The sequence below is a fragment of the Lonchura striata genome, chromosome 6 (assembly GCF_050655825.1).
Source record: "Lonchura striata isolate lonStrDom1 chromosome 6, ASM5065582v1, whole genome shotgun sequence".
Lineage (NCBI taxonomy): Eukaryota > Metazoa > Chordata > Aves > Passeriformes > Estrildidae > Lonchura > Lonchura striata.
This window is the reverse complement of record NC_140708.1, coordinates 1734775-1759751: the sequence shown is the minus strand read 5'-3', so window position 1 is coordinate 1759751 and position 24977 is coordinate 1734775. Positions and strand designations below refer to the sequence as shown.

The 24977-nt window shown below is 48.5% G+C and overlaps 2 protein-coding genes across 5 annotated transcripts in view; both read right to left on the bottom strand.

Moving 5' to 3' along the window:
* The window catches only part of SGPL1 (sphingosine-1-phosphate lyase 1), a 30321-nt gene extending 28138 nt beyond the window's left edge, over positions 1-2183 (bottom strand). Inside the window, exon 1 of the mRNA XM_085583759.1 lies at positions 1914-2183. Coding sequence (XP_085439885.1) covers positions 1914-2114 — 201 coding nt within the window. The 5' untranslated portion in view covers positions 2115-2183. The remainder of the gene's footprint in view (positions 1-1913) is intronic.
* LOC144246626 (killer cell lectin-like receptor subfamily B member 1C) lies at positions 2112-24972 on the bottom strand. Of its 4 annotated transcripts, none has more exons than XM_085583771.1 (7): positions 19590-24972; positions 8959-14673; positions 8457-8564; positions 8235-8366; positions 7977-8131; positions 7611-7726; positions 2112-7517 (listed from the first exon to the last, which is right to left on the bottom strand). In XM_085583771.1, exons 2-7 carry the CDS (start codon positions 9041-9043, stop codon positions 7394-7396), a joined length of 720 nt encoding a protein of 239 aa, XP_085439897.1. In that variant the 5' UTR covers positions 9044-14673; positions 19590-24972; the 3' UTR covers positions 2112-7393. The 4 variants fall into 4 exon arrangements, with proteins under 4 accessions (XP_085439897.1, XP_085439898.1, XP_085439894.1 ...); XM_085583772.1 differs by having other exon boundaries at positions 8457-8561; XM_085583768.1 differs by having other exon boundaries at positions 8235-8564.
* Between the last annotated feature and the right edge of the window lie 5 nt (positions 24973-24977).

The window sequence follows — 24977 nt, the reverse complement described above, 5'->3', positions numbered from 1 at the left end:
CCTGGGATGCAAACAATACAACCAATGGAATCGTAGAATCACAGACCCATTTGGTTTGGAAGAGACCTTGAAAATCATCTCGTTCCACTCCCTGCCATGAGCACGGACACCTTCCACCATCCCAGGTGGCTCCAAGCCCCTCCAGCCTGGCCTGGGACACTTTGAGGGATGGAGCTGCCAGAGCTACTCTGGGTTCCCTGTGCCAGGATCTCACCACCCTCACAGGGAGAAATTATTTCCTCCTACCTAACCTAAACATCCTGTCAGTGTGAAGCCATTCCCCCTTGTCTCTTGTAGAGTCTCTCTGCACCTATCTTGTCACTGGAAGGTCACAATGAGGTCACCCCAAAGCCTCTCCTCTCCCGGCTGAACAATCCCATCTCTCTGAGCAGAGCAGCTCAATCCCTTTAATGACTCTGTTGCCTCCTCCAGACTCTCTCCAGCAGCTCCAGGTCCCTCCTGTGCTGGGTCCTCCAGGCTGGAGGCAGCTCTGCAGCTGGGGTCTCACCTGAGCAGGGGCAGAATCCCCCCTCTCCTGCTGGGGCTCAGCCCAGGGCAGCACCAGCTGCCACCCACAGCATCCCCAAGTCCTTCTCAGCAGCTCTGTGGTGGAAGCAGCTGGTGCAGGAGATCAGATGGAGACATCTTTTTATTGGCAAAGTTGTGCGTTTGGAAAAAGAGACAAGCAGAACCTCAAAATCCTTACTCAGAAAGGGCCTCCACGGAAGCCCTCTGAGCACAGGAGTCACAGCAAGGCTGTGATGGCTGCCACACCAGGCACACCACACTCAATAAACGCTGGGATTTTTTATCTCCACACCACCAAACACTGCTGGAGAAACCCCAGGCAGGAAATGAGGCAACACCTCAGCAAACCCTCCCCTGCTCAGCAATTCAGATACAACTTCTCAGGGTAAGAAGAGGGTAGGAAACTCTGACTAGGGTGGACATGAGCAGAACATGGAAAAAGAAAGATTTTACCTTGTCTAGGTAAGAAAATTTCCAGTGCTTTTTGCTAAGGTCACAGGAAGGATGCCAGAGTGAAACCACAGCTCAGGAAATTGTTGTGTGTCAGTGTTTGTCCAGAGGTAAGCCTCACTGCCCGAATACAAAGCCAACTTCCTAAACTGTCCAGTAGCCAGGAATCCCGTGCAATAGCCACTGTCTAATCTAGTGAATAAAAGAGCAGACCTGAGCAGGTCTTTCAGGTGCAATGAGCAGCAATTTCCCCCACAAAGCTCTGGTACAGGAGGGGCTGAGGTGAGAACAGCCTGACCGAACAGCCCCAGGCCAGTCTGGGCCGCCCCCAGCTCAACAAGCCAAGGGCTTACCCAGTGCTAAATTTTGGCAGCTGAAAGCGGCCCCAACACAAGCTGTGCGGGCTCTTGGTGCTGTCTCGTGCCAAAGCTGGAAGGAGAAGCAGCACTTGGGAGCTTGGGAATGCAACAGCCAAGCGGGACAAAGGAGTGGGACAAAGATAATGCTGTTTCCTTTATCACTCAGCAGCTGTGATTGCAATTTCCCTCGCTGATAGGGGGAAAAACCCAACCAAACAACCAAAAAATCTAGTGCCCCTTCCAGGTTTGAGGAATTGCACGATTCACGCCGTGCCAATGCGGGTTAAGAGCCAGCTATATTCCAAGCAATCCCGAAGTTTGCTTCCAGCTAAAAAATAATAGCCAATTAGCAAACCGTGTCTCTAAAAAAAAAAAAAAAAAAAAAAATATCCATCAGCAAACACGATTTCTCTCAGCCTGATCAGCACCTCCACCAAAATCACGAGGAAAACATCGTTCCGCCCCACCCAAGTGAAATCAACCAGAGACAGGAGAAAACACCATTTCTAATCCTCTCCGTCCCGAAACCAGGTAACTGCGGGGCACGAGGGAAACAGCGTGTGAATAAAAACACACATTTACGTCCAGGGAAGGGTACGGGCCTCGAGTAGGTGCTGAGAAGAGGACGTGACCTCGCACCCATCCTCGGCCAGGCATCCCCGGAGGCGCGTGCGGGCCCCCAGCCCCGCCGTTCCAGGCCCGGGCCTCGCTGCCGCACAGGCCGCGCCGGCACACGGCTCTCCGGCCCACACCGGCCGCGCAGTCCCCGCTCACCATCGCTCCGGCCGCCGCCACCTCTCTCGCTCCTTCCTCCCGGCTTTTCCTCTTCCCCGCTCCTCCTCCTCCTCCTCCCGCTCCGCGCCGGGTCCCGGCGCCGCCGTGCCCCGCCCCGATGGCCACGCCCCAAAGCGGGAACACCACGCCCCCAACGCTGTGATGCCACGCCCCGGTGCGATGAGGCCACGCCCCCTCGGGGCGGTGGCGGGAGAGCAGCGCCCTCACCTGGAGGGAGGCGGTAAAGCCTTACAGACAGGTTTTTTTTGTTAAAATAAAAAAAAAAAACCCAACCAAAAAAACCCACAAATAACAACAACAAACAGTTTGTAAGCCCGCCCCCTTTATTAATTACCTGGGTCTGGAGCCCCTCTGCTATGGATCCGGCCTGGGAAAGCTCAGGGTGTCCACCTGGAGAAATCCCCAGAGAGACAAGACCTCAGAGCCCTTGCCAGCATCTAAACAGGCTCCAGGTGAGCTGGATAGGGATTTGGGACAAGGGGAAATGACTTCACACTGACAGAGCACAGCGTTTGATGAGACATTGGGAAGAAATTCTTCCCTGTGAGGCTGGAGATGCCCTGGCACAGGGTGCCCAGATAAGCTCTGACTGCTCCTGGATCCCTGGAAGTGTCCAAGGGCAGGTTGGATGGGGCTTGGAGCCATCTGGGATAGTGAAAGGTGTCCCTGTCCATGGCAGACAGTGGGGACAAGACGACCCTTAAAGTCCATTCTAACCCAAATTATTTTGTGATATCTTTAGAGGAGAGTTTTTGTTCTGTGCAATATATAAGGCAGGAACTACTGGCCATCACAGCATTATCTAGTCTGTTCCTTCTGCTAATGCATGGATTAAAGTCTGCTCTGTTCTGGGTGGATCAGGTGGGACCCCTCATCACCCTCACTGCCCACACCCGTGACTGACAACCACTTACACCACAAAGTTCCCAAAACAGTTTATTAGCAGGAGGATTTGGGGGCTGCTGCCTCATGAAGCTATTCCATAAAACTTAACTATGGGAAGAGTGCCAACAGCCAAACTGCCCAGGTGTTCAGGAGAGTTTTAATATGTTAAAGGTTTTAGTGTCCCCTGGCGTTAATTTTGACCTCTTGAAATGAATTCAAGAAACAGAATATTGTTTGGGACCACCTCAATGGTTTTCAGACATCCAGAGCAAACCTGACAAACACCTCAAGGCATTAAGGTTATGCAAAGGAACTATTTGAAGTGGCAGAATAGTTGCAGGGGGGGAAAGGCAGCAACAAAAGGAAGAGAAAACTTTTCCCATCAGTAATTGCCCGTGCAGTGACAGCAGAGCTGCAGCTGGGGCTGTGTTCTGAGGGCAATCACACAGGTCATGCTCTGCTTGCCAGTAAGTGTGAACTGGGCAGGTACCACGGCAGCATCTGGTCATTTCCCAAAAATGAGCACCTGGAGCAGCTGCAGTGCACAGTGCCATGGAGAGCTGGACTCTGCTCCTCTCCTGGAGATGGCAGCAGGAGCAAATGCCCACATTAAGCCATTTCTGCTTAATCTCCACAGAACACAACCTGGCTCTAGGATTAATAAATCTGTGCAGCCTTTTAGACAGATTCTGGTGTGGCTTTGCCCTTTACCTCCCTCGCTTTTGTCTCTTTTGAAGCAGATACACCAGAGCAGCTCCTGGCATTTGTACTTTGCTGCCTTACAGGCACTGCTTGTCTGCTGTCACCGTGACACCCGAGCTGTCACCTCTCAGAAGATGACACCTGCAGACAGTGTTTTTATCCCAAGCACACTGCCCTCCTGGGATGTTTTTTAGAGCTGTGCCTAGACATCAGATGCTCTTTTTAGCAGAAAAAAGGAGCCAACAGGTCTGTTAGTAACCCAATACCAGGCTCACAAAGTAGTTCTTCTTGCCACATGTGTGCCAAGATAGAAAGAAAAGAAAACCCCAAAGGAGCTGTGTTTTCCCAGTATAAAAACCTCTGCAAACTCCAATGACCCCAGCCTTCAAGAAAATAGTCTTTAAACCCACATTTATGCATTCTAAGTAGCAACTTGCTCTGGAGAGGCTGAGAGGAAATCTTGTTTGTTCCTCCAGCCCTGAAAAGTGTCTCTTTGAGTGCATCACTGCTAACCTTCACACACACCTTCACGTAATGCCAGGAAACAAAGAGCTTTTTGTGTTTCTTATGGCTAAAAGCATGGGTAGAAGGGAATATCTTGCTATGAATACCTGAGTGGAGAGGAAAAGCCACATCAGGGAGGGAGAGGAGCCATTTAAGTGAGGGGAGAGAGCTGACACAAGAGCAAATTGGTGCAGGTTGGCCCTGAACACATTTCCATTTTTTCTTTGGTCTATCACACAGCCCAGGTAAGAATAGGTTTTCCCAATATTTAGATGATTTTTTAAAATATCAGAGTAGCTTGGCTTCTCCCCACAGGTGGCAGTATTGATGTTGAGACGGTGCCAAAGTGACTGCTGTCCCGGAGAAGGGAGTTGCCTTTCCCAGGAGAGGCCAAGCATCACCTGGCCAACACTGCCCGTGCTAAAACTCTCACACCTCCTTTAAAGGACGACTTGCAAGGGAGCTGGAGAGAGAAAAATCCAAACGATTCACGGTTTTGCAGTGCTCCAAGATCCTGTGGGGGGTTGGCATGACCCTGTGCATTGGTTACATATTTATGAGAGAAAAACTACCACAGAGACCAATGCAGGAGGACCAATCAGTTCATGTTCTGGTGCAAAAGTTGAGTCTGAAAGCAGTCAAGTTTGCAGTAAAGGAGGGCTTTTTCCTCTTTCCACAAAGAAATGGAAGGGGGAATTATAACTACTTTCTGGATGGAGCAAACCCCTTCTTTCTCCTCAGCCAAATCCCACTTCCAGCAGGGGGTGCCTGTCTGTGAAGGATGGCTCTTGTCCAGAGGGTGGGAAGGGTGTCACTCAAAATGCCTTGGGGGCAGCTTGAGGTGGCCCCGGGAGGCCAAGGCATCCAGAGCTGTCCCTCTTTTTGTCTGGGAGCAATCCTTCCATGTTCCTGGGCTTCCTGCGAGGGTCCAGGATCCACCCTGAGGACCCCCCATGGAACCCACCCAGAGACTGCCACAAGACCCCCTGGGACTGTCTGGAAGTGCCCAGGGAGGAGGGCTGTGAGCTGGAGGGGGTGACTTGGGATGGAGGGAGATGACTTTGAGATGGAGAGGGGGTGTTAATATTATTATCATTATTATTATTAATAAAAAATCACCCACGACTGATGGCTTGAGAGGCTGCCTAGAACAGAGGCCTGACAGTGTTAAAGGAATAAAGTAGAAATTTATTAAAAGTCCTCAAAGGATACACCTTGGGCAGTACAAGAGCCTGCCTGTGGCCACACCCAAGATGGATAGTGTGTCACGAGTTTTCAGACTTTTATAAGTTTTGGTCCATTTCCACATTGGGGTTAATTGTCCAATTCCAGCTCCAGGTGATGCAGTCCCATTCGCCCAGATTGCTCTCCTTAATTTGCTGTTGTTTTACACTTTTTGGGCCTGAAGCTGCACTGCTGTCCTTGGTTCTCGGGCTGGAAAAGGATTGTTTTCTCTGACTGAACTGTGAGAACTTGGCAACACTTTATATGAAGTTCAGAATTAAACACTAATGAAGTATAGAATCTGCAAAATAGGAAAGCTAAAACTGAAGGCATCACGGCTTACCCCCTCCTGCCTGGATCCCCACCCTGTGCTCCATCCCCCTCAGGAATCACCCGGGATGGGCTCCAAGGGGTGCCAAGTATCCTCATCCATCCAGGGAGCAGCCACTGCCCCGTGCAGTTGTAACCTTGCCGACCTGTTGTAACTCCCGTGGAGGTGCCGATACAACCCCGATACAGCTCCTTGGCTCCCTGGGTTGTACTCCCAGCTTCCTGCCCGCAGCCACGTCCCCATGCCCCTCCAAATCCTTCTGGGACCCTCAACCCCCACAGTGACACCGCCGGACTCTTCCCTTTGCGACCCCCACCCACTCTCTGGCCACGCCCGCATCCCCAAAGATCAGCGGGGCCCAGAGGACACGACCCCAGTACCTGCACCCTGCCGGGGTGGGACCTCCCCGCAGAGCCCCGCTTGCCCACTCGCTCTAAGATCACATTTTCGTCTTCCATGTGTCACCAGAGCCGGAAGGACACGGGCTGGGGACTCGGGGGGGTGCCACCGGGTTGGGGACACGGGGGACGGGACAGGAAGCCAAAGCATCTCTGCCCGCTGGCGCTGGCCCGGTGCGGAGCGAGCTGGCGGCGGGGCCGGAGCTTCCTGCCCCCGCCACAGCCCGACAGCGACTGGGGGCACTCGGCCCGGGGAGGGACCGAGGGCTGGGGACACTTGGGGTTTTTTTCTTTCTCTGGTCTGGTTTCCTCTCCAGATGAAGGAAACCATCATACAGGGCTGCTGCCCACGGGGGAAAGCACAGGGAGCTACTGCGAGTGGGGAAAAAAAACAAACCTCAGACCCCTAAAATGGAAAAAATGAAAGATCAGAATGTTCGTTCTGAGCTCTGAGAGATGAGAGTCAATAAATTGCTGCTGAAAGAGGCCTAAAACGTCGGGAATTGATCCATGAGATGGATCTATTGATGGATTTCCAGATATATTTGAAAATGGACACACCGTTTTGCAGACCTCACAGCCCGGCTTTCCCAGCCCTGCGAGTGGAGTGGCATCACCTCAGAGAGAAGCCCTGGGGCCTTATTTCTCCTACCCGCTAATTAGAAGCTGTTTATTAAGCTAATTAATCCCTATTTGGTTGTCCTTGAGCTGCCTTGGTCCTCGGCACAGGCCGTGGGCACAGAGGCTGCGGGTGCTGAAGCGGGGATAACGCCTCCTAAAATTGGGAATAGCCGAGGATTGCTCCCAGACAAAACCTGCCAGAACCGGCGGCTGTGGCTGGCCTTGGACTCCTGGAGGATCTCTAGACTGCCCCTGACATGAGACACGGGGAGACGTGGGGGGAGCACAGGGGACATCGACATGGACACTGTGGACCATCAGTCTCAAGTTCCGCCCCTCCAGCTGAACCTCGGATCATCTTGGCACCAGAACACCCCTTAAAATGCCACATTTCTCCCTCCCTCTTCCCAATGTTTGCCTCAAAAGTGCACTTCCCCAAGTGATTTTTAGGTTTTATTCGGTTTTTTAGGTTGATTTCTCTCCTACATTGCCCATCTTGGGGAGATTTTCACGGGCTGTGGCTCTGCCCATCCCCGGCGGAGCTGCAAATTGGGATTTTTCCTGCATTAACACTGGTTTTGGGGTGCAATGGAGGCTCAGATCTGGACAGACTCTTTGTGGCAGATCCACTGCAGCCTCATGTCACAGGTCTGAGGGCTGATCGAATTCCCCTTGAGTGTTCCACAGGTTCCAGGGTGATTCCCAAAGTCCAGTTGGAACCTGCGGGCGACAGGAAGGAGCCGTGTCACCCCGGGGGTCCCTGGGGGACAATGGGGTGCCCTCCCAACCCCCAGCGCTCCCCCTGGTGCTCACCGGTCCTGGTCAAGGTTGGAGCCGTTCTCCCATGTCCAGCCCATCCCGGCCACAGGCACCGAGAGGCCAATCCAGAAGTGCCGTGTGGGTTTCTGCAGGCTTTCATTCAGGAATTCCTGGCCCAGGAAAGGAGAAATGATGACGTTGTTTTGGTCACCCCAAAACTGCCTCTGTCCTCATCCCAGCATTGAGCCCCACCTGTGTCCCCCGCACTCTGCCACAGGCACCCAGCAGGGCTTGGACACAGCGGAGGGACTGAACACAGGATTTTGGGAAGCCTTCCATGGGTGCATACAGCCCCTCTGGCAGCACCAGCCCCACGGGTGCAGCCGCATCCCACATCCCCAGCACCACCATTTCCTTCACCAGCTCATCCTGATCCCAGGGCACCAGCAGCGCGGAGCCCCGGTCCCTGCAGTCCTCCCGGCTCTTGTTCCAAGGGTTCATCCCATCGGAAATCCAGTAGCACTTGGCCCCGATCAGCACCCAGCCCACGGCGCACAGCTGGCATCCCTCTCTCTCTGCAGGCACATGGGGCTGAGGCAGCGCTGCAGGGCCAGAGGGAATCTCCGGCCTCCCTCTATTGGGGGGAGGCTCTAAGCAGCCCCCTGAGGGGTGCGTTACCTTGGGGCGGGCACAGGATCCTCCGCATCTCCCTGAAGATGGCATCCCAGTCCGAATGGGCAATTCCCAGCGAGGCATTCCCGTAACCTGCGGTCTCCTTGGGCTGCCACTGTTGTGCCACCCACCAGGAGACTGCGAGAGGGGGGTGCCCAACCCGGTCAGGGAAATCGGGAGTGGGGTGGGAAGGGATGCCAGGAGCCCTCTGCCACCCCGCAAACTCACGGCAGAGCATGATGGACAGCGCCAGGGCAGCTGTCAGGGCCTTGAGATGGTGGGAACAGCAGGGGGATGCCGCGGGGACCCTCTGGGATCCTTGAAAGCCATATCCTGCTGCCGGGAAAGGAATATGGAAAAAAGAGCGGGCTCGGGAGAACCTGTCACCTTCCCGAACCCCCAGAGTCCAAGGCAGGAAGTCCTGGGGCAAAGCAACTCAATGAGACACACACCCACCCCCACCCCCCCTGCACAGGAGCAGGAGGAGTTGGGTGACCCCAAAAACCCCCTCTGGTCCATCTTTCGGGGTCACGGCTCAGGGAGATGGGACAGCAGACAACCACAGCATCAAGAAAACCCCTCCAGACCTGCCTCCCTTGAGCCGTGCCTCAGTTTCCCCACCCTGGGCAGCTCTGGGTCCTGGGTGGCTTCAGCCTGCACACACCCCCCTCCAGTTCCTCTCCCCCAAAGATCGGGGGGGGGGGGGGCCCAGAGGACACGACCCCAGTACCTGCACCCTGCCGGGGTGAAGACCTCCCTGCAGAGCCCCGCTTGTACCCTCGGTCTAAGATCACGTAGCCGTTTTCGTCTTCCATGTGTCACCAGAGCCGGGGGGACACAGGCTGAGGACTCGGGGGTGGTGGCACCGGGTTGGGGACACGGGGGAGGGGACAGGAAGCCAAAGCATCTCTGCCCGCTGGCGCTGGCCCGGTGTGGTGCGAGCTGGCGGCGGGGCCGGAGCTTCCTGCCCCCGCCACAGCCCGACAGCGACTGGGGGCACTCGGCCGGGAAGGGACCGAGGGGCTGGGGACACTGGGGGTTTGTCTCAAGACGAAGGAAAACTGGCATACGGGGCTGCCGACCCGGGGGAAAGGACAGGGAGATGAAGCACGAGCTACTGCGAGAGAAACACCCCTCCTTATCGCCGGAAAATTGTGGGAATAAAATACCAAGGTGTTGGTCCTGATCTCTGAGATCAGACGGCAGTCCCCGTGCCCCTGGGCAACTGCGGAAGTCGCTGCCGGGCCGGACTCAGTCCATCCCTCGGCTCTGCAAACACCGCCCGGCACCGAGCGATGCCGCCGGACCCCGAGCGCTGCCCGTGCCGCGCCCGCCGCATCCAGCGCCTGCAGCTCCTCTGGTGACACGGGGCAGCGGCCACTTCTGGTGCAGTACTTTTATGCCATTTTATACCATTCTCTGTGTTTTATTCCCTTCATACCTCCCAGCCTCTCCCGTGCCTCTCTTTCAGCGCCACGACGGTCTCTCGGTGCGGTTCTCTGAGTGACACGGCGCAGCAGAGACCCTCCTCAGGCGCGGCTCTTCTACCGCACCTTATCCTGTTCTATTTTACTTCATTCCCACCTGGTTCCTCACTTGGGGCCGTGCTCCTCCAGCTCCCTGGTGCCTCCTCGCTGCCCTCCGGAGGTCGGGGCCAGAGATTGGACACGCAGCCGGCCCAAGCCCCGTCTTCCCAATGGGATTCGCTCCTGCTAGAGCTTCTCCTGCTCCTTCCCGGCACTAAACGGAGCTTCCCCTCACCCTCTAACGTGAAGCAGCCCCAGGTGTGACCACTGAGGAGAGAGAAGTGCCCCCAGTCCCGCCCCAAAAAGGGGTATGAGGAGAAAAAGGATTAAATTAAAGGAAACAACACCTTTTCCGTAATTTCCTGGGTTTGAATTGTGGAGGATCCCCATTCGCCTACAATTTCAAGGGTCTCAATTGAAGAAAAACACACCTTCTTCATGATTTTGAGTGTTTCAGTTGATTGGGAATCACCATTTCCCACTATTTTCATGTTCAAATGGAAGGAGAATACCTTTATCATGCTGTTCTATGGGTTTAAATTGAGAGAGAGAGCCTTATTTTCGAAATCTCGAGGTTAATATTGAGGGCAAATACTGCTGTTCCTGGTCTTAAAGGGCTTCCCCCTCTCTTTATGTGCCATTGTAAGTCCCCACTGCAATATGCAGATCACTTCCAGAATGACACATGAAGTGCCTCCCTTTTCTACCCCCACCATTCTTTTTAGCAAAAGCTTTCCCAGGACCCTGAGCTGCATCACCACCCCTTACTTTGGTGTCTTTAGAAAATAGTTAAATTCAGCAATCAGAAAGTTCAGGCATTTAAAAAAATACTGTATGGTTAGTGGGCCAAGGGATTTAGAGATGGGTTTCCTAAGCCCTTTCCCATTTCTTTCTGGGCGTAGCAGTGCTCCCCATCCCCTCCAGCCTGGCCCTTTAAGTAACTTGAGCCTCCAGGCTGCAAATCCCAGTCTCCAGCTAAAAAGATGGAAAAGCTGTTCCCCCCTTCCCCCTTCTGGGTTTTTTCTTTTGAAAGGAACAGTCTTCTCTTCCTTGATGGGAAGAGAGAGATCACCAAAAGACAGAGCAGCTTTCTGAGCATCGCCCTCCCGTGTCAGGACAAACGGGCAGTTCCTCCACCCCTCAATGCTTCTGGCGGCTCTTTTTCTTCCAGCATCCCTCCCCTCCCGCCGGCTTTTGGCAAACTTCAGCTGATTTTCAAAGGCCCCGCGGCTGCTGGGGGTTGGCACAGAGGTTTAGTTATTTGCCTTTCCTTGGGTAAGGCGGGGACAGGGAGCAGGTCGGGCCCCATCCCCTGACACTGCTGATCTTGCCCACTTTTGTTGTGCGGTCCCTCTCTCCCACCCCCTCCCTTTCCCTGCCTCCCGCCCGGCTCCCGGAGCCCACCATGGATCCACAGGCGGTCTGGGGATGCTTTTGTCTGCTTTGCTTTTCCCTCCCGAGAGTGTTATGATTGAGCACAAGAGGCCATCTGATCCGATTAACAGAATTTATTTAATTCATTTAATAGAGTATATGAGAGCAAAGCAAAAAGCAGCGCTGCGGCGACAGAGGGGAGCAACCGCTCCGCCAAACTGCCGCGCCGTGATCCCCCTAGCTCACTGTTTTTATCTCCTTCCTTAGTTCACTCGTTTCTTCTGCGCAGTCGCATTCTGTTGCTAGTGGTCGTTTTCTGCCTCCTGGTGGTCGTGGGATGAAGGCTGGTTGTCTTCCTCACAGGTGTCCTTTGATCTGGGGATTCTCACAGTCTCAAGTATACGTGTTATCTTAGAAATGCATGTTATCAGCTAAGCACTGCAAAGCCTATTGCCTACTACCGCTGTAAAAGGTTAGGAATGCGTATTATCAGCAATTCACAGCCTGTTGCCTATTACCGCTGTAAAAACAAACTTCTTTGAAACAAATTAATATCTGCAGCTGCATCGAACAAAAAGGTCACCCTTCTCTTACAATTTCTCCCTTTTTTTTTTTTATCCTTCTTTTTGTTTGTTGAACCGTATTAATTCTTTTCTACTAAGCTCTAGATAGTTTTCGGCCTCTATCTGAGTGAGTGATTCATATTTTGATCTTACTATCATTAAATGAGCGGCCTCTAACCTACTCTTTACTATAGCAATAAGCTTATTAAAGATGCAGGGTCCGAAAGTTAGCACTAAGATGAGCAGAATTGCCGGTCCTGCAATGGTAGACAAAAGAGTTGTTAACCAAGGGGAATGAGTAAACCATGATTCATACCAGTTTTGCTGAGCTTCTTGCTCTTTTTTTCTTTGCTCTATTTGTTTGCGTAATTCTGCCATAGTATCAACCACAATTCCTGTGTGATCTGCATAAGTGCAACATTCTTCTCGTAAGGCAACACAGAGCCCCCCTTGTTGTAAAAATAATAAATCAAGTCCCCGTCTATTTTGTAACACAACCTCAGAGAGGGATCTGACTGATTTTACTAACCCATCTATGGCCTTTTCGATTCTGCTTAAGTCTTCATCTACGGATACTTGTAAATTTTTCATACCTTGTTGTTGATTTACTAGGGAGGCTACCCCCGTTCCCACTCCAACTCCACTTACACTAAGCAAGATTGCTACTGTTAATGCTGTGAATGGTTCTCTTTTGACTAGATGGTGTTCGGGAGTTGTTTGATGCTCTAGTACATACTCCTTTGGGTGATATGATATGCGAGGGACAATTAACACCTGTACACAATAATCTGAACTTTCATTGAAAAGCCTTATGGATAAGCAAGGGGTGGTTCCGAGTTTATTACATACCCATTTGGTGTTGGGCGCTGGCAGGAGCCATTCTGCTAGTTTATCTTTTCTCTTGATGCTAATTGTCGTCTCACATAAGTGTTGCATTATTGCGGGTACCTTTCCCACACATTTCCCTTTCCCTCTTACTTGTGCTAGGGTTATTCCTGGGGTGCTATCTTTTCCCTGTTTCCACAGACATTCTCTTGGGTTTGTCCCATTAATTCTTCTGGTTTTGGCAGAGGATCCTATCGCCTCATAAAAGGGTGGATTCATCATGTAACAGAGCCAGCAACCTTCTGTCAGATTCGGGTATGTATAGTTTAAAACGCCGAATGTGGCTTGCATTATTTTCCACAAGGTGGCATGCTCGGGTTTAGGAACACCTGGCTCATCTATGTTAATATGGCTGGTAATAACCTCTGTCTCTGTGTAGTTAATTGTCTTAGTTTTAATGTCACTTATTACTTTGTTGGGTCCAATTGGTGCAGGGTCATAGGGAATAGGTTCTTTCTTAATAATTATTAGGTTTCCCAAATCGTGTCCCTCTATCCAATGCCTAATTCCCCATATCTTTCCCAACAGCCACCCCGGGTCATTTGGATGAGTAACATTGAGGTATATGAAAATACAGTTCCCCAGTAAATCTTTCCCTGTCCATGGCCATTCTTGTGGCTTTACACATCCAGCTGGTCCATATCCCACCCTTAGGTATTTATCCGACCCTCCTCCCGGGGCCCATGCTGATGCTATTGTCTCACAACCCCAATAACCACAGTAGTAATGCCCGGGGAGGTTACAATATGACCTCCCTAAATTTGAAGCAGGGCACATATAGAAACTTGTCAAATTTAACAGCCGCCCACAGCTTGGATTTTTGGTCATGTTACATACTCCAGCTTTAAAGCTTGGTGCCCCGGGGGTTATCACAGTCTGCAGGTTATAATGAGTATCATGATTTTCCCACCTACTTAATGTCCATTTAAAGGGTTCATGGGTTTCAGTAGCAACACTTTGGAGAGGAAAGCATATCATCACAAATGTAAGAATCTTTAGAGCTGAGTAGTACGCACTGCAGGGGATGCTGCTTATCATGCCCAATTTCACATTCCTACTTTTTCTCATTCCATTGTCACCATTCCCGTGCCTATGGTGGTCAGTGTTTTTTCTTACGATTTGGGAGGATCCCTCATCCCCACTAGCTATCTCTCTGTCTCTCCTGTCAACTTGGTTGCTACAAGCTACAGGGTAGGCCATCTTCTTGACAGCAGAGATATTCTTCAGGGGTGGGATTATTTCCTCTCTCCCACTTTGACCTCCGGGAGTTCCAATTTTTCTCATTTAGTTGTGGGGTGTCGCACCTTAGTCCCTTGACCAGCCTGCGACACTTGACCTGGACTATGTCCGTAAGAAATGGACTTGAAAGCTCGTTGGAGTGGTAGCAATGGAATTCAGGATTTATTCCCTTCACAAAAATTTCCCACCACTCGGGAGATTCTTTAGTCAATTCCCGAGTGGCGACCTTATAATTCAATATTTCAGAGGTCAACTTGCGTTGTTCTAGCCAGCAGCGCTGACACACACTTTTTGGAGCCCTCCCCTTTCTACAGTGAGCCCACCACAGCCCTTTACAAATTTTACAAGAAAAGCAAGCAAAAGGGAAACAATCACAATCTAACCAGCTACATTTTACTCTAATATCTTCATGCTCAGCATGATCCTCCCCTTCCCAAGGTCTCTGCTCCCTTTCGAGTCGGATGGGCCGATAATAGGGCTGCTGAGCTAAGTCTTCTAAATGCTTACAGTATCCTGGGGGTTTTGTTTCTCCTATCAGTTGTGTTTGCAATCCCCAGTCATTCCCGACCCAAATGTCCCCGGAACTGGCAGTGTCCATTAAGATTACTTGAGGGTTCTCTTTACTGTTAGCTTCAAATCTCCCGGCTTCCCATCAATCTTCCAGCTCGTCTCTCTGGAAGTTGCATGAAATCGAGTCGGGTCAACTGGCCCCTTTATTCTGCTAGCATGGGTCCATCCCTTTTCTGCCGTACGAACTGCGGAATCAGTGGTGATTAAAACCAGATACGGTCCGTCCCACCTTGGGGTGATTGAATCTTCCTTCCAGCTTCGGATGAGAACCCAGTCGCCGGGTTGTACCTGGTGTAATACAAGATCTAGTGGTGGTCTTTGGGCCCACATCCCCTTTTCCCATAACTGTTTCTTGTATTTCATTAAAACAGTTAAATATTTGTTAATACTTTGGTCAGTGATGTTAGGATTAGATTGAACTTTCTCTAGGGAGTAGGGCATCCCATATAACATTTCAAATGGGGAAAGCCCTATGTCTGATCGTGGTTGAGTCCGAATATTTAATAATGCTAGTGGCAGACATTTTATCCAAGATAACTTAGTTTCTAGTACCAATTTAGTGAGTTGTTTCTTAATTTCTCCATTCATTCTTTCCACCCTCCCGGAACTCTGGGGGTGCCAGGGAGTATGTTGTTCCCATTTTATGCCCAGGGCTTCTGCCAGCAGCTGTGTTATTTTTGAAGTGAAGTGGGGGCCTTTATCGGAGTCTATTGTTTCTGGGACTCCATACCTGGGTATTATTTCTTCTAGCAGGGCCTTTGTCACCGTTCGGGCTGTCTCCCTAGCGGTGGGGATTGCTTCCACATAATGTGTTAGATGATCTATTATAACTAAAAGATATTTTATCCTCCCCACTTTGGGAAGCTCTGTAAAGTCTACCTGTAAATTTGTAAAAGGCCTCTTTGCCACGGGTCTCCCTCCCAAGGGTGGCTTCCTTAAATTCTTCCTATTTACACGTAAACAGGTTGGGCAACCCTTAGTAATACTTTTTGTTAGATCATGGAGACCCACAGTCATATAATGGGTGGCAAAGTGGTCTACCAGCCCTTGAGCGCCCCAGTGTGTTTTCTGGTGTAATTTATTAAGCATTTGCTGGGCTACGGCCCTAGGCAGAACCTCCCTCCCATCTGTTAACAGCCACTTCCCCGATTCTTCTTTTATCCCCAATTTTGCAAGTTTCTCCTGCTCTTCTACAGTAAATACAAATTTATCCTGGGTGGTTAACCCAGGATTCTCTGAGGTATCTGTAGGATCCCTCCTGGCTCTCTTGCTCAAGGTCAGTGCCTCGATAATTGCAGCCTTCTTCGCTTCATGGTCTGCCGCGTTGTTACCCCTACTCCAGTAATCCATCCCCCGCTGATGCCCTTTTAAATGAACTACAGCTATCTTTGCAGGGCCTCTCAAGGCCTTCAGGAGGGCTGCTATTAATCTCTGATGCACCAGGTTCTTTCCTTGTGAATTCACAAGGCCCCTTTCCTCCCATAATTTCCCAAATGTATGTACTACCCCATACCCATATTTAGAGTCTGTATAAATGGTTCCCTCTTTTCCCTTTAATAATTCCAAGGCTCTTAGGATGGCGTATATTTCACAGGCTTGGGCTGACCATGTTTTGTCTAGGGCTCCGGACTCAATTACTTCTAGGTCAGGTCCCCCTACTATGGCATACCCTGATTTTCTTTGGCCCTCTACTATTCTGGATGATCCATCTACAAACAGCTTTTCTCCAGTCTCTAACTCCTCTTCTTCCAAGTCAGGTCTAATTTTAGTTTGCTCCTCTATAGTGATCACACAGTCGTGAGTCAGTGGGTCAGTCTCTGGCTCTCCGAAGAGGAAGGAGGCTGGATTTTGTAATGAGGTGGTTTCTAAAGTGAAATTAGGGGTTTCTAATAGAATCCCCTCATACTTTAGGAGCCTGGCATCAGATATCCATTTGTCTGCTTTTTGCTGCATCACACTCCGTATGTTATGTGGAGTTAACACCTTCAGAGTGGCATTAAAGGTGATTTTCCTTGTTTCTTCTACTAACTCTGCACAGCCTGCAATTATTTGTAAACAGCCGGGCCATGCCCTACTTACAGGGTCTAGAATTTTAGATAGATATGCAATAGGTTTCTTTTTCCCCGCCCAGTCCTGGGTAAGTACTCCATAAGTTACCCCATCTGTAATATTGACAAATAAAAAGAAGGGCCTCTTTAAATCTGGGAGGCTTAGGACTGGAGCATGGACCAGAGTTTCTTTTAATTCTTGGAATTTAGATTTTTCCTCTTCTGTCCACTTAAGGTGCCCATCTTGGGTAAATTTTTGATACAGAAATCTTGCCTTCCCGCTATAGTTTTCGATCCACTGCCTACAATACCCTGTAAGTCCTAATATCTGACGAATTTGTCGTTTATTTTGCGGTAAAGGCAGGGATAGGATTGCTTCTACTCTATCTGGATCAATTTTCTTTTCTCCCTTTTTCAAATAATGTCCCAGGTATCTAACTTCCTCTTCTACAAATTGTAGTTTTGCTTTAGAAACTTTTAATCCTTTCAGTCCCAGGAAATTTAATAGTTTGATACTTTCTTTCCGGACTTTGTCTTCTTCTTTACCTGCTATTAACAAATCATCCACATACTGAACTAGCTTTACCTCTGGGTCTGTTTTATAATCTTGCAAAATTTGTTCTAGGGCTTGCCCGAATAAATTGGGAGATTCCGTAAATCCTTGAGGTAATACAGCCCACCTGAGTTGCTGTCGCCTCCCCGTGTCAGGGTCTTCCCATTCAAAGGCAAAATAATCTCGACTGGATTCATCCAGAGGGCAGGCCCAAAAGGCATCTTTCAGGTCTATTACACTATACCACTCGTTTTCAGGTCCTAATTTACTCAAAAGGGTATAGGGGTTTGCCACTACTGGGAACCGAGCCACAGTTCGCTTATTAATTTCCCTAAGGTCATGCACCAGCCGATAGGATCCGTCTGCCTTTTTAACTGGGAGTATGGGGGTGTTAAAAGGCGACATACATGGTTCCAATAATCCTTTATTTAGTAATCTTTCAATTTCGGGTTTCAATCCTTTCCTTCCCTCTAGTGAAATAGGGTACTGTTTTATTCTCACCGGGACCTCAGGGTTTCTGATCTTTACCATGAATGGAGTCATATTCAATTTGCCCACAGTTCCCGGATTGTACCATACTTCAGGATTTATTTTCTCTTCATCTTCCAATCGAAGAGGGCAAAGCCTGATTTTCAATTCCTTTTCTACCACTTCGATTTGAATTCCCAGTTCAACAATTAAATCTCTCCCCAATAGGTTGTAATCTGTTTCAGGGAGTAATAAGAAGTCACCCACCCCCATTTTAGTTTCTGATTCTACTATTACCTCTTTAATAATTTGTACTTCAAATGGTTCCCCTTTTGCCCCTACTACCATAGCTGTCTGTTTTGACAGGGTACAGCCTTGGGGCAGGAATTGAATGGTAGATCTTTCCGCCCCTGTATTGACCAAGAATTCTATTTCCTGGCTTTGGGGACCCACCTTTAATTTTATCAAGAGCTCTTTTTGATGTCTCCGGGTCCCCATAAAGTAGAGCCCCTGACCCCCCTAGTCGGCCTTGAATTCTTTCTCATCTCTAAGCCGCACTCTGCACTCTCTCTTGAAATGTCCCTTTTTGCCACAATAATAACAAGTCTTTTCTTCCGTTCCCCCCCCCCCTTTCTTTATTACCCGCTTTGTCTCGAGTAAACTTCTTCTGTCCTGTCTCTATGCTCCTACTTTCCCTTACCACAGCAACCATCATTTTAACTTGCCTCTTCTGACTCTCTTCCTCTCTCCGGACGTACACTTTCTGCGCCTCCCGCAGCAGCTCTGCCAAATCCCTATCCTGCCAATCCTCCATATTTTGTATCTTCTTTCTAATATCGTCCCAAGACTTGGATACAAAATGCACTTTTAATATTGCCTGCCCCATTGGATCATTCAGTCTTAATCCTGAATATAATTGGAAGTTCTTTCGCAGCCTCTCCAGCCACTCAGTGGGTGTTTCATCTTTCCTCTGTCTGTCATTGAATGCCTTATTGATATTTTGACCCCTGGGGACCGATTCCCGAATACCATCAATTAATATGGTTCGGAAGTCCCGCATATTGGCTCTATGAGCCTGGTCTTGGTTATTCCAATTAGGATTTTGAAGAGGCCACTTAGTGTCAGCTGGGTGTTGAGCATGTGCCGGCTGGGCATCCCAGACCCGCATCCCAGCTGCCCTAATCATGTTCTTTTCTTCAACCGTAAATAGGATATTCAGTATGGACTGCAGTTCTTCCCAAGTGTATATATTGGGGCCCAAAAATTGATCCACTCTTTCTGCCACACCTAAAGGATCATCTAATAGGCTTCCCATCTCCTTCTTGAAATCTCTCACATCTCCTGAGCTCAAGGGAACAGAAATGAATCCTATTCCTGGTTGTGGCCCCCCCATGGGCATTTCCCTCAGGGGAAACAGTTTGCCTTTTGCCCTGCTCCAGGTGACTGGGCCAGGCTGTTCAGAATCTGAGTCAGACTCATCATCCGATGAGGGGAGGGGGGGTGCTCGTGGTACAGGAGGAACATAAGGAGGTGGGGCTACTATCAGTTCCTCTGGTCGTCCCTTTCTTTTCCCCTTAGGTTTTTCGGAAAGTTTGAATACAAGCACCTCTGGTCGACTCACCCAGATCTTAGCATAGTCACTCTCCTCTGGGTTAGGGGGTTGTTTAGTGCTCACCCAGATGTTTAGAGCTTGTCTAACCCATTCCTCTGAGGACCTGAATATGGGCCAGAATGCATTTTTGGAAACTTCTTTCCCTCCCCACACTTCTATACAGTAATGTATCATTTTTGCTTTATCCTTTCCCCTCGTTCCTGGGAACTGTTCCCAATTGGTCAATATGAATCCCAGGGGACTGTCCTTAGGAACCGAAGGGAGTTTTACCCCCACTGGGGAGGGGGATTTACTCTTCCCCTGCCCCATTCCTCCGGAGTGCCTTCTAACACACACAAATAATCAAATAATCACAGTCACTTCCCCTGGTTTGTGGCCCAGGCCCTCGCGGGCTCTGGGAACTGCACTACTGAGGGTCCACGTTCACTTGGGGCGTCTGGCTGCCGGCTCCCCTCTCATGCAACTCACACACTCGCCACACTCCGGGATCCCGACCCCGCCCGAATGGAACTCTTATACTTACGCTTCCTGCGTCGTCGTTCGGACTTTGTGCACAAAATTTAAGGGGTATCCTGGGCCTGCTTCCCTTTCTTTGCTTTCCTCTCAAGGCTTTTGGGTTCGTCGGTCGGGATGAGGACAAGACCCCAGTCTGAGTCCGCTCAAAAGAGCGGAGTTGTGGCGCCTCTCCCAGAGAGGGGTCCTCCAAATCCGCGATCCGAGTCACGGCACCAAATTGTTATGATTGAGCACAAGAGGCCATCTGATCCGATTAACAGAATTTATTTAATTCATTTGTATATGAGAGCAAAGCAAAAAGCAGCGCTGCGGCGACAGAGGGGAGCAACCGCTCCGCCAAACTGCCGCACCGTGATCCCCCTAGCTCACTGTTTTTATCCCCTTCCTTAGTTCACTCGTTTCTTCTGCGCAGTCGCATTCTGTTGCTAGTGGTCGTTTTCTGCCTCCTGGTGGTCGTGGGATGAAGGCTGGTTGTCTTCCTCACAGGTGTCCTTTGATCTGGGGATTCTCACAGTCTCAAGTATACGTGTTATCTTAGAAATGCATGTTATCAGCTAAGCACTGCAAAGCCTATTGCCTACTACCGCTGTAAAAGGTTAGGAATGCGTATTATCAGCAATTCACAGCCTGTTGCCTATTACCGCTGTAAAAACAAACTTCTTTGAAACAAATTACTATCTGCAGCTGCATCGAACAAAAAGGTCACCCTTCTCTTACAAGAGCAGCAAAAGGTAAGAGAGACTTTGGGCTGGTTTAGCTCCAGGGACTCGAGGGGGTCTGGATGCCTGGAGAAGTAAGATCTTCATCCCAGCATTTACATTCCTGGTCTGAAGCCAAGCAGGGAACAGGGACTGACAAACTGCCAGGGCAATTGGGGAGGGCTGGCTTATAACCAGGAGGGGCGACAGGACAGCACCTGAGCTGTAGTCGAGATGTAAGGAAGTGATCTGCACCAGTGCACGGCAGAGAAGGAGTTCACTGACAAAACTCTGGGAGGGGCTGAGGGTATAAAAGGCAGAGCATCCATTTTGTAAATGTGCACGAGGCTGATAGCCCCAGAGACCCCAGTGCTGTAATTTTTCCTTATTGAGTCTGTCGTATTTTTTTTGTTAAGGTTTAATAAACCTGTAAAATTTTAAAAGTGAGGGTCATTTCTCACATCTTCAATTGACAGTCCAAAAGTCTCACCTTCATCATTTGTGATGATTTCCAGGAGTCCAGGGCAATTTGGATTTCCCAATCGACTTTCTAGTATAATGTTATAATTAACAAATATAGGTATTGGATTTCACATTCATGTACCAACTTTCATTTTTCAAGTTATTGTTATGTATAGTAAATATAATTCGCGCCATTCCTTGTATGAAATATGTAATATTGGATGCTTGTTAAATCATGCCCGTTGTATTAGTTCCTCCCCCCCCTTCCCCCCCTTTTGTAGGTGAGACTTGAGTGCATACTGGAAACTGATTTACAAGCAAACAGACGTGGCCCGGCCGGGAGATGGGCCATTGTCTGCTGATCGTCTGTGCTGATCGTCCAAGATGGATATCATGGAAATACTCAGACAGATCCATATGAAAGAAGCCTTCCCGTAAACGCCCAACATTGAATTTTTCTCCTCATCACCAAAAAGAAATCCTTATTAACATATGGACTCCGAATAGAAGAAAGGACTGATTGCTAAAACCTTGGCCTCAGGCAGAATTTTCCCTATAAAAACCGCCTGTGCCAGGATGGAGGTGTGTGGGCATAGGGGAAAACCTCTGCTGAGGCTGACTCCTTGTTGCACACCCAGGGTCGACCCCGGGCTCGGCTCTGTCCTTTCTGTGTGGCTGGCTAGATAGAATTTGACCGCTAATAAAATTATTTTTATTTTTTAATTTGGCTAAAATAAACTCTCGTTTATAACATTATTATTGATCACAAGAATTGTGATATAGTACACATTGTAATTACTGATTTTGATATAGTATAACCTGTCAGTTTACATATGCACCATATAGGTTCTATAAATAGAGGTGTAATAGATACTGTCTTAGAGCATAGAATAATAGAGACTGAAATATTGAAGTTAGTTACATGAGAAAATAACTCAGAAAATGGTGTAAAATAATTAAGTGATTTCCCATATTCAGGGGCTTTCTTATCTGAAAGACAAGATCATGGAAGTGAAAATACAACAAGATAGAACCACAAGAAAAAATAAAATATCTTAGTTTAATCAAGAACATGACATGAAGTCATGTCAAAGGTTAAAACCAAGCAAAAGAACATGTAAATTCAATCAAATGTTTGAACATGTATAAACTCTTATAAATATGCATCTACCCCCGGTAGTGTAACACTATATAGATAATATAGTTTAAGTTAACTGTATGCAAATAGCCAAGCATCCCAGGGTGGGATTTTATTCCTCTTATCCCTTAATAAAAATTAAATTTGAAATTGTGAGTTGTGTCTCTAACATATGAGGGCAATCCACTCACTCCAGGAAGCATCAGTGGCAGTTTCCATTGCAGAGACTTTTTCTTTGCACACTGTAAGAGATGGTCCAAAGATCCCTCATCTGCCTCACAACCGTCAAGGACAAAGATTGAAGCCCCCCAAGAACTGAGACTGAGACCCTTAAAATTCTAACACGGGGGTGCTGGCCGGACTGAAGCGGGATGTCTGCCAAGTGTTATCTGCAGATGGGCTCACTGGGCCCAGACTGGTGTCCCATGGAAACCAGTCCCGAAGCAATGGGTCATGCTCCCTGCTGGGACTGATTTGTCCTGTTCAGAACTGCACTGTCTGTACTTGTTCTCAATGGACTTATTCTCCACTATCCTGTACCTGCTCCCTCGACAGGCTATAAAAGACACCGGAGCTAACCAAAGACTTTGAGATTCTCCCCGCTTTTCCCACTCCCGGGTGGCTCCGCTTTTCGCACTGCCGGGTGGCTCCGCTTTTCCCACTCCAGGGTGGCTCCGCTTTTCCGGCGCGGCACGGTGGCTCAGGTTTTCCCCCGGGCGACCTCATTCCGCCACTGTCGCTCCCCCCCTGCGGCGGAGCGAAGCCCCCGGCATTTTCCGGAAAGTCTCTGACTGCCTCTGGTTACTGAAGCCTCACTCAGAGTGTTTTAGAATGCCTTAAAAATGCGTTGAAATGTTTTTTGGGTTTTTGTTGGTTTTTTTGGTTTTTTTTTATAGTTAATATTTTGTGTTTCGTGGACTCTGATTTCTCTGAGAATTGTTACTGGAGAGATTCAAAGCGCTAAATGCAGTGCTTTGTTATTATTATGTGCAGCATAGCACAATTTCTTTAACAGATAATTTTAATTAATGGTGATAACATTTACCATATCATGTTATACTACATACAATATCGAGAAGCTCCCGGTTTGTTGGACAGTTTGCCAAATTCTACGTTGTTGTTTCTTTCAGTACAATTGCACTTTAAAAGGCCTAAGTAAATTTATGGTTCCATAAAGCTTGTGGCTACCATGAGTTTTTCTCAGTGTTAAATTACATAGGGTCAAGGTATTTGTCACACTTTTCTCATCCCTCCAGTAATCCATCATGCTGTTATTTCAGCCACGCTTTGTTGACATGTTCAGTGCCTTTTGGTATTAATAGCACCAGAATAAGTTACATTTTGCTGTACCCAGAACTTTTAAGGATATTAATTGTTAGGTTGGTTACATTTTATTTGAACCTGATTTTAGTGTTGGTAAGATTAAGCCAAGTTAGATCTGAGTATGTTATATTTTATAACTCTATTGAGTTTATTTTGTTAAGCGTAATTTATGTTAAGGTGGATTTCTGTCAGGTTTGAGTGTTGCTGAATTTGGACGAGGTCAAGTTTCAATCTTCTTCACTAAAGAATTTCTTGTTCTAGTCCAGTTTTAATAAGATCAGTTTTTATTCAGTATTAAAGATGTCAACTTTAAGTTCTCTTAAGTGTACCTCTAATTCTACTGAGGTGACATTGAATTACACTGCAATTAATTTAAAGTCCTAAGTTAATTTTGTTTAAATATGTTTGTTTATATTGCAAGATATAGTTATTTTCTTCTAGAGATAAGACGAATCTAACTGAAACAGCTGTGATGAAACTGATGAACACCTGCTTTTGGACAGAAGAGGATACAGTTTGTTGAGCCCCTGATCTTCTCGCAGATTCTTCCACAGGTGTCAGTGCTGCACTGCCTAACAGGATCATTTATTGAGATCTCTTCTGTTTTATCTTCTATAGATAACACAGGAGAGTGGGTTCTTGTTCTACATTATGACTGTTATCCATTGTAAACTGTTCAGGGGTTCATTGTTATGGATACATGAATGCTTGGAAGAATATTGTCTCTCAAATTCCTGAGACAGTTACTGTTGATACATTGGTTCCATAATGTGAATTCACTAATTTTTATATCAGGAATTATTTATAAGACATGATTACCTTATTTATAACTGGCTTTTCAAAAACTTTGACATATCTTTGTGTAACTACCTACGAGACACGTGTCATTGTGGGATCTCTCTTTTCTGTTCTCTAGCTGCAGATGCCTCTCTTTGAACAGGCTGCCCTACTGCCTAAACAAGGAGTGCACAAGGCTCCTTCACTCCCTGACAGGGTTATTCTTGGAGCCTTGGAGAAAGGCTTTAAAGCAGCACAGAGCTTGTTAAGCACCAACAACTTCATCAAAAATGCAAATCAATAGCCTGGGCAGAGCCTGACTTTAAGATGTGATTTAAAACTGAATGAAAGAGCAGTTGCATTGCCAATTGACAAGATTAGGAAGGCTTCCTTAGTAGTTGTTGAGATGACAAAGTAAGGGAGACGACAGAACATGAAGAGGGGGAAAGAAACGAGAAAATCTTCATTTGCACAGTGTTTTTTAACCGTCATGGTCACATCCCAAGGACTTGTAGAAACCGTTCTAATCACAAGAAAGGAAAAAATTCTGGATATTTTTGATCTCAGCAAGCGCCTAAGGAAGCCCTCAGCAGCAGGGGATTGGGAGAACTGCAGGGCTGGTTTCTTGAGCAGAGGGAGCAGGGTGTGCTCCTCAAAGGCAGACCTTCACCCACAGCAACCAGAAGATAGAAAAACAAGGATACAACAAAGCCTTAAGTGGGAAACGGGTTATCAAGGGTTTTCTAAGGGAAGCCCTGGCTCTGGGAAACAGGACCTGGAAGGTGAGAGAGGAAGGAAAAAGGGAGGCAGCTGAGGCCTCTTCAGATTCAAACAGAAAACACAAGAGAAAGGAGGAGGAAAAAAAGGTTGGGACTAAACTCTAACCCCGGCGGCACAGCCGCTTCGGTCCCTGCCTGTGAACACGGAGCCGCTCCTCGCAGAGAGCGCAGGGCTGCCGCCGCCATCGCGCCGCTGCTCGCCGGGGGCGGAGCGCGGC

Bases quoted from the DNA above. Each gene is read 5' to 3' on its own strand.
- LOC144246626 (XM_085583768.1), bottom strand. From the start codon at position 9,043: ATGGAAGACGAAAACGGCTACGTGATCTTAGACCGAGGGTACAAGCGG. The intron at 7,727-7,976 runs GTGAAGGAAATG...TTCCTGGGCCAG, and splicing joins CCTGGGATCAGGATGAGCTG to GAATTCCTGAATGAAAGCCT. The intron at 7,518-7,610 runs GTGAGCACCAGG...TGTCGCCCGCAG, and splicing joins TCCAACCTTGACCAGGACCG to GTTCCAACTGGACTTTGGGA.